The sequence below is a fragment of the Berghia stephanieae genome, chromosome 1 (genome assembly GCF_034508935.2).
Source record: "Berghia stephanieae isolate SIO BIC M18660-M18661 chromosome 1, UCSD_Bste_1.3, whole genome shotgun sequence".
In the NCBI taxonomy this organism is placed as follows: domain Eukaryota; kingdom Metazoa; phylum Mollusca; class Gastropoda; order Nudibranchia; family Aeolidiidae; genus Berghia; species Berghia stephanieae.
Window position 1 is genome coordinate 52,882,906 of NC_088360.1, and position 9,001 is coordinate 52,891,906.

Sequence of the window (9,001 nt, forward strand, 5' to 3'; positions counted from 1 at the left end):
GTCAAGTCGTTATATTATTGTAGAGGAACATCTTCACAAAAACAGATGTGAGCCCTCATTTCATTTTCTATGCTTCCATTAGCATTATATGTATTGGCACCGAGCGGCCCAAGAAACATTCGCTCACATAGCCCACACACGTTAGCACGCGCACTCGCTCGCATAGCATTTTTTTCAGTAACTAGTCACTCTCTTCTCTAGATATATTGACGTCTTGGTGTGATGCCTTGAGGTTTTTGAGGGTCGTGCGAGGCATTAAAAAAAAAAGTAATGTAGGGTGTCAAAAAGTGAAGGTTCCCGAACTAAACAACATATCCTCCTGAACAATTGACAAATTGATTGTTAAAAATTTGATACAAAGCGTTGATTTGTGGGTTTCTTTCGTTTCGGGTTCCTGTTGATTTAGTTTCTTTTTCGATTAAAAAAATTGTTTGGTTTTCTGTTGGTTTTGTTTTGTTTTATTTATTTTTTCGGCCCCGGGGGGGGGGGATATGTTTGTTTTTAAGTTAATGTTTTGTTTAGCTTATATTTTGTTCTTGTTTTTACTCGTAAATACACGAGGCACACTTGAACTATTATTTAGATAAATAAATCATTTGTATTTTTGTTGGGACATGGCGAAGTCCCAGGTTTGAGAGTTTTGCCAAGATGAAGGTCCTTTAAATCGATCGATATTCGAAGGTTGAGTTTTCTGGCCAAATTATTAAATATGTGTCTTTCCATAGTACGGCAGTTAACTGGTTAAAAATGGAAGATAGGAAGGATATGAGTTTTGAAAAATGATAGGATGGGCTACTTGTCCCTAAAATTTAGACATTTAATGCATTTATCATTGTTATAATAGTCGTTCTTGTAATACATTTGGCGTTGGTTTAACTGTTTTCCCGTTACTGCAATGAGCCCATAACAATTTGGGTAATCAACAGGTAATAGGGAATCCCGATAGTTCAGTAGGTAGAGCACTCGCCTCACATGCAAAGGGACCAAGATCAATCCCAGGTGAAGTCGATAATTTTTTTCTGCCCCCCCCCCCCCCCCTTCCCAACTCCCCCTCCCCCATCCTATACACCCAGCAGGGATTGGATAGCTGAGTCTGCTGGATCTGGCGAAAAGTACCTGCGATGGACAGCGTCCTATTCGACGGATAGCAAGCAATTGCTATTGTCCGTTTCACACAATATAAACCGGGAGTAACTCCGGCTTCATGGGCCTAATGACTCTGAAAGGGTATTGAAATTGGAAATTGAAATAGGTATGTAATAGGTAAACGTAGTCCAGGCCCAAACTTGCACATTCGGCTAATGCACACGTTACCATTTTCTATTTTCTAGATTTAAAAGATGGTCGAAGACTTGATATTTGAAAGGGAATAAGCGCGCAAGTCGGATTAGATCAAATCCCAACAGAGGATGAGAGCATGCATTCACGTGAATCTTAAAAGGCTGCTCAAGGACCACCCACCTTGATAAATTATTTCAAAACACCTGGGAGGCTAACTCTCACGTGCCGCCACTGCCTTTTATCTGTCATTTACTGTATATTATAAAAAAGATAGTTTGTCTACTTACAGACGAACGCTATCTTAAGTTTCTTTTTTTTTTGGGGGGGGGGGGGGGGTGGCGTTTGTTTTGTTGGGTTTTTTTTTGTGTTTATTTGTTTGATTGTTTGTTTTTTAATTATTTTTTTTATTTTTGGCTTTTGTTTTTGTTTTGATTTGTTTGTTATTTTTAGTTGTTTTTTTTTTTTTTTTTTTTTTTTTTTTTGCTTTGTTTTTTATTTTTATTTTGTTTAGTTTTGTTTTGAATTTAGTTTTTTTTTTTTTTTTTTGATATGTAGTTTTTTGTTGTTTTTCTTTTTGTGGGGTGGAGGGTGGAAGGGGGGGGGGGGGGCTCATCCGGTGCCCCTTGAAAAAAGTGGTCATTCAGAGTTAAACGCTCCATGAAGCCGGATTTTATACAGCATCTAGCCTACTACATTTTGGAGTTAGTCTATCGCAAAGTATTTTCTGCCATATCTTTGTGGCATTCTGAAAAACGTTTCTTATCTGCAGTTCCGATTCTGGAATTAATTTAATGTTGGTGGCGTTGTGAGTCTACCGCGACGACACAACGACAATCCCATAACAACCGATTACCTGCCGCTAATGCGTCTGGCGTTTTGTAAAGGCCACCTTTATGCCCAGAAAAGCATAACTGAAATCTAAAAAATACGTAGTTTATATTATGGGAGAGGGAAATATTAGCGATTGCCATCAATAGTATAAGATAACGATTCAAAGTCCTTAAATTTGTTCTGGCACCACATTTACCTTTTCAATAATGTTCTACTCCTCTCCTTCCTCCTCATCCTCTTTCTCTTCCTCTTCCTTCTCCTCCTTCTCCTCTTCCTCCTCCTCCTCCTCTTCCTCCTCCTTCTCCTCCTCCTCCCCTTCCCCTCCTCATGTTCTTCCTCCTCGTCGTCGTCCTCCTCCTCCTCTTTATATACAAATCAAATGACTGTATCAGATTGACGATTACTGCTGATGTCCAAAAATGAATTAAAATGATGGTAGCTTGCTAATAGCATGAGTATAATTTCATTTCTGATAGTCTGCAGAGCATATTTAACCAATTAACTGCCGTTCTCTAGAGTTACACCTATTAAAAGGTTTGGCCAGAAAACTCGTCCTTCAAATTTGAAAGACGAGTTTTTGGCCAAATTTATAAATTAAATACTTGTTTTTTCGCCGAGTATGGCTGTTAACTGGACTGGTTAAAGGTCTCAATATTGCCCAGAAGATGATACCGCAGGTAAATTGTTCCATAAGCGTTAGATTAAGGGATATTATAATTTTGATACCACAACTGCCTGGTTTGTATTTTACTCGACTTCGTTTGGCATTGATCTAGGTACAGGTATTTCCTATGAGGTCAGTGAATCCGTTGTACATTGTTGTTATAGCCCTAGCCCGCACCACATGATAAGGTAACCATCCTAATTGTTCCATGTGTAGAGCTACATCTGCTGTTTGACTACTTATGAATGAATAGTCACGAGTAACGTACCTCATTATATTTATTAGGTTGTACTTTATATTTTAAATTTCTATTTGGTGTTTATGGTGTGAGCCTAAAGTAAACAAATTTAATGCAGTTTTGGTTTAACTGGTTTTATGACATATCTCTTACACACACATTTATTTTGTTCTGTTCATTGACATTGCTGTTACTAGTAGCTCTTAAATATTTTGAGTGTTTAGTTTCTTTTAGACTTTTGTCACGAATGATGTAGACGTTTAATAGTTTTTATTGGTTTAATTTTTGATTTGTTGTTCTCAAAACCTGGCATTGATTTGTCTGGAATTCCATTCTCCATTTCTTTTCCCGTTGTTGTTAAATATCAAGGCTGTTCTGCAAAATTTTGTTATCGTTGTCAGCATGTACTTGTTTATACAAAAAAAACTACCATCTGTGGATAATTTTAGCTTTATACCAATGTCATTAATGAATTAGAAGGAAAAAGATGATCCTAGTTCTGTTTCCTGCTACGCTCCTGATCTATTTTTTCATGCCGATTAAAAAAAGGCGTCCCAAAAAACAAAAATAATATGTATATTGCGGCTGATTTTATAAAATGTCTGTCTGCGAAACGGTGTTTGTTGATTACCGTCTGACATCGCACCTACATAGAATTAATAAAATAAAATGCTTTATCGTGATTCATTCGTTACGCGCATATATATATATATATATATATATATATATATATATATATATATATATATATATATATATATATATATAAAATCGTGCGATGATCAAATTAAAGTACAAGGGGAAAATAAAATAAAAACTTTAATTTGATTCAGTGAGTCAAAAGATGTGATTGTCTCTGGCTTCCAGTTTTTCAACAAACAAGATGAATACGACATTGAATATTAACTCTCTCCTTATCGACTATTTCAGGACTTTTTTCCTCAATGCCATACCAATTTTACCACAGGTCAGCCTCACCATCAACACCATCCCCACCACCACCGCCTCAACCAACATGATTAACCATAACTACTTATCAAAACATTCGTCAACTATGAAAAGCATTTAGAAGATATTAACAGAACTTGTTCTTTATCAGGATGTTAAAACACCAACACATCAAGCTGGTAACATCCTGGATTTGGGTAATATCAAATCGTGGAAAGAGCTTCATGTGACAAACAGTCTGTTTTTGGAAACAAAACACCAGAAATCTCTTGAAATGGCAATCAAACTCTAAACTAGCTACTTTACGACCTACTTTAACACTAAGATTATAAATATAAGAAATGAAATGGGCACGGCAACAACTCAAAAACTGTGTTTTAAAAATATCGATGGATCTCCACAATATTTTTTTAAACAGTAACAGAAGATGTTCGACAAGTTCTGATGAACAGTCCACCAAAATGTGATTTGGACTCCATACCCACGTGTCTATTTAAAGATGTTTTATTACCTACAGTGACCAGCACAATCAATGATTGTCTTCATTCAGGCATAGTTCATGATGCTTTAAATAAAAAAGGGTCATCGTAAAACCTCTTGAAAAGAAAACTGGTAAAGACTTAAATGATTTTAAAAGGGCAGAGCTGTATCAAAACTATCAAGTCATGAAAAGTGTCGTCTTAAAAAGACTTTAAAAATACATGAATATCAATAATCTTATCGAACCTCTCCATTCTGATTATAAGGCCTTCGTAATACTGAAACTGCTCTAATGAAAATCAACACTGACATTTCCATCTTTATGCAGATGACACCCACATTCGACATACCAAACGATAATTAAATGTATGGAGGAGTGTATTAGAGATCTACATGTTGGATGGCACCAAACAAGTTGAAATTAAATGATGAAAAGGCGGAATCAATTTGATGCGGGAATACCAGTGGTAAAAAACAAGTTCTACCAAAGTTGATCTGAATATCAATAGCTTTCGGATACATTCCTTCATCATGTTTAAAACCTTGGTGTCTATTTTGATAGCAATGTATCCGTGCAGAAAGAAATTGATAATATTTGTAAAATCTTAGATATTTAACTTAAGAGACTGACTGTTGGGGTAGCCAGTCGGCTTGATACCACTTTTATTTTATCGCGTATTGATTGCTGCAATGTTCTTCTTTCATGTGTAAATTGAGATAAAATCTCCCGGCTGCATGTTGTTCAGAACAGTGCCACAAAATTAACTTTAAGAAATAAAACGAATGACCCACTCCCTCCAATTCTCGTCAAACCGCACTGGCTACCAATCAAAGAGATTAATTTACAAAATAGCCATGATACGGTTTAAATGTTTAAATGATGAAGCCCTTATCTACTTTTTTTTTGTAAGTGTTACATCCATATACATCATCCACATCAATGAGATTGAGATCATCATCTGATAAAAACAAAACTTTTAGTTCCTCTTTTGCGGACGATTCTTTTCTGTCATGGAACCCCGTGTATGAAATTCTATTTTTTAAAAAACAGAAAGGAACAGCCAACTGCTGATTCTTTTAAAACTATACTAAAACATTTCCTTTTCACATCTGCCTAGTTTTTCAATCTTTGGCTTATCGTTTCATGTTTATAACACAATGAATGTGTGAATATTTAATTATGTGTTTGTGTGAGTGTATGTGGGTGTGAGTGAGTGAGTGTGTGTGTGTATTTACGAGCGCGTATGTGTGTGTGTGTGTGTGTGTGTGTGTGTGTGTGTGTGTGCACGCGGGTTGTGACGCAAGAAATACAGTAATATCAATGTAAAGTGCATTGAGCAATATACAATTTTGAAAATGCTCTATACAAGTGCAATCAATTTTATTATTATTATTATTATTGTTATTATTATTATTATTATCATTATTATTATTATTATTATTATATATTATTATTATTATTATTATTATTATTATTATTATTATTATTATTATTATTATTATTATTTTTTGTTGTTGTTGTTGTTGTTGTTATTATTTTATTATTACTATTATTACTATTATTATTATTATTATTATTATTATTATTATTGTTGTTGTTGTTGTTGTTATTATTTTATTATTACTATTATTACTATTATTATTATTATTATTATTATTATATATTATTATTATTATTATTATTATTATTATTATTATGTTGTGTTGTTATTATTACTATTATTATTATTTAATTATTATTTTTTAATTGTTATTATTATTTTTATTATTATTATTATTATTATTATTATTATTATTATTATTATTATTATTATTATCATTATTATTATTATTATTATTATTATTATTATTATTATTATTATCATTATTATTATTATTATTATTATTTCTATTATTCGTTCGACCAATTCTAGAATACGGAAATTGCATCTGGAGCCCATTATATAAAAGATAATCTATCAGTATTGAAAGTGTACAGAGGAGAGCTACCAAAAAGATTTATGCAATACAGTATTTATCTTATAAGGAAAGGTTAGAATTTCTTGACTTACCAGGTTTGAAATATAGAAGAATTCGTGGGGATTTAATTCAGGTTTATAGATTGGTACATGGTCTGGATTGGATAGACTTTTCTGATTTTTTTTTTCATATTCTAGTACTACTTTTACTACAGGGGACAAGTTTAAGATTTGTGTCTCTAGATGCAAAACAAACATAAGACAAAACTGGTTCGGTATTCGTATTGTCCAGAAATGGAACAATTTGAAATTTGAAGCAAAGAATGCAAAATCTATGGATTATTACAAGGTGTTAGTAGACAGGGAATTATATGATGGAAGATTTATATATGACTAGCAATACTTTTTTGCACTGCTGTTAACATGGCTTTCAATCTTGTATGTATATATTATGTATTATTTTATTATCATGGTTATCTTCTATATGCGAGTGTTTGTGTGAATGTGTGTGCATGTGTGTGTGTGTGTGTGTATGTGTTTGTATGTATGTGTGCTTTGGATGTCACGGTTAAAGATTTATGTTTGTACACCACATATACATGAGTACATTTAAGTTGAAATACTATATTTACCACGAGTATCAATAGATTTATGGCATTACTATTAATATTAAGGGCATTCAAGGGATTTTATCCTATTTTGCCCTATACCATAGGTTATGTTATGTTGTATTATTATAATTATTATTATTATTATTATTATTATCATCATCATCATCATCATCATCATCATCATCATCATCATTATTATAAATCAATAAAGAAAAAGAGGGAAGCAAGGAAGATCAGGGAGACAAACAGGGCTGCTGTGAAAGTAGATGAATATAAACAGACAAAGAGGGAAGCAAAAAGAGCCGTTGCAAAAGCAAAGTCCGGGGCATTCAAATATATTATGTACGAGCAACTAGAAAGTAAAGAATGCCAGAAAAATATTTTCATAATAGCGAAATAGAGGGAAAGAATAGGAGATATATACAACATATTAAGATGATCAAATATGAGCATGGAAGCGTATTGGGCAAAGATGAAGAGATTCGAGCACGATGGAAAACATACTACGAATACCTCATGAATGAAGACAATGACAGGGAATGAGAAGTGCAGTTATACAACCTAAAGAGCAGATAGTAGATGATAAGCAAGAACGAGGTATGGGGTGCAGTGCACAAGATGAAAAGGGAAAAGCAGTTGGGCCAGACGAGATACCAGCAAAAACCCTGGAAATCACTTGGAGATGAAGGGTTAAATTTCCTGGTGCGGTTATTCAACGACATCATACAAAAAGAAAAAAAAGGCAGAAGAATGGACAAATTGTACATTGATTCCCATATACAAAAATAAGGGTGGTGTTCAAGAATGTGGCAGCCATATGGGCATCAAGTTAATGAGCCACACAATGAAGATATGGGAAAAACTAGTCGATATAAGGATTAGAAACGATGTAGACATAAGTGAAGAACAGGTTAGATTTGTTGCTGGTAAAAGTTCAACGGTTGCTATATTTGCTCTTAAAATGACCGCAGAGAAGTATAGAGAAAAGCAAAGAGAATCACACTGTGTGTTCATTGACCTGGAGAAAGCAGATGATAGGGTACCAAGAGAAGAAAGAGCAAAGGAAGTAACAGAGAAGTATATCAAAGTTATCAAATATATGTACGAAGGAAACAAGACAGTGAGAAGGACAGCTATTGGCTCAACTGAGACATTGAGCCATATAATGTAAGCGTTGGATTACAGCCCACTGCTGTTTACAATAGTAATGTATGTTCTCGCCGAACCCAATCGGCGTAAGATACCATGGAACATGATGTATGCTGATGACGTAGTACTTTTGAATTATACAAAAGCTGAGGCGGAAACGGAGCTGGATGGCTGGAGACGGAAAGGAGGGGATTAAGGGTAAGCAGATCGAAGACAGATTATTTGTGCATCGGACAACAAAGAACAGAACCACCAATAAAGATAGGAGAAGAGGATGTGCCATACCCAAACCAATTCAAATACATAGGAACAACTGTACAATGAGTTGGGGGTTAAGAAAAGGATACAGGCAGGCTGGAATAATTGGAGGAAGGTAACTGGAGTTATGTGTGACAAAGGAATTTCCGCAAAGCTGAATGGAAAAATATATACATCTGTTGTAAGACCAGCAATGTTGTATGGACTAGCGACAGCAGCTACAACAAAGAAATAAGATAAAGAAGTTGAGGTGGCAGAAATGAGGATGTTGAGATGGTCACTAGGCTGGACAAAAAAAGATAAAGTGAGAAATGAACGAATTCGAAGGTTGACTGAAGTGAAAAATGTATCAACAAACATCAATTGAAAATACACGAGTTAGTCGTATGTCCTTAATGAATGTCACAGCCTGAATCTTTGCACTACTTAAGGTCATGAATTAGGTTTGGCAATAATATTTAATATGTCTCAATTTCAGTTTGTTTTTTTTTTAACGTGTTCACCTTGTGACAACATAAAGACAATTCAGTAATAACCGATAAAAGCTGACCTGTGTGAATGACACATATAATACCTTTATGTC

At 34.2% G+C, this 9,001-nt stretch overlaps 1 protein-coding gene across 1 annotated transcript; it reads left to right on the plus strand.

Annotated features, from left to right (window-relative positions):
* Window positions 1–7,828: 7,828 nt before the first annotated feature.
* LOC144972098 (uncharacterized) lies at window positions 7,829–8,182 on the plus strand. Its single transcript, XM_078913210.1, has one exon. It carries the CDS (start codon window positions 7,829–7,831, stop codon window positions 8,180–8,182), a length of 354 nt encoding a protein of 117 aa, XP_078769336.1.
* The last annotated feature ends 819 nt before the right edge of the window (window positions 8,183–9,001 follow it).

What these genes read in the sequence shown, in the direction of transcription:
- LOC144972098 (XM_078913210.1), top strand. Translation starts at nt 7,829, where the DNA reads ATGGGCATCAAGTTAATGAGCCACACAATGAAGATATGGGAAAAACTA.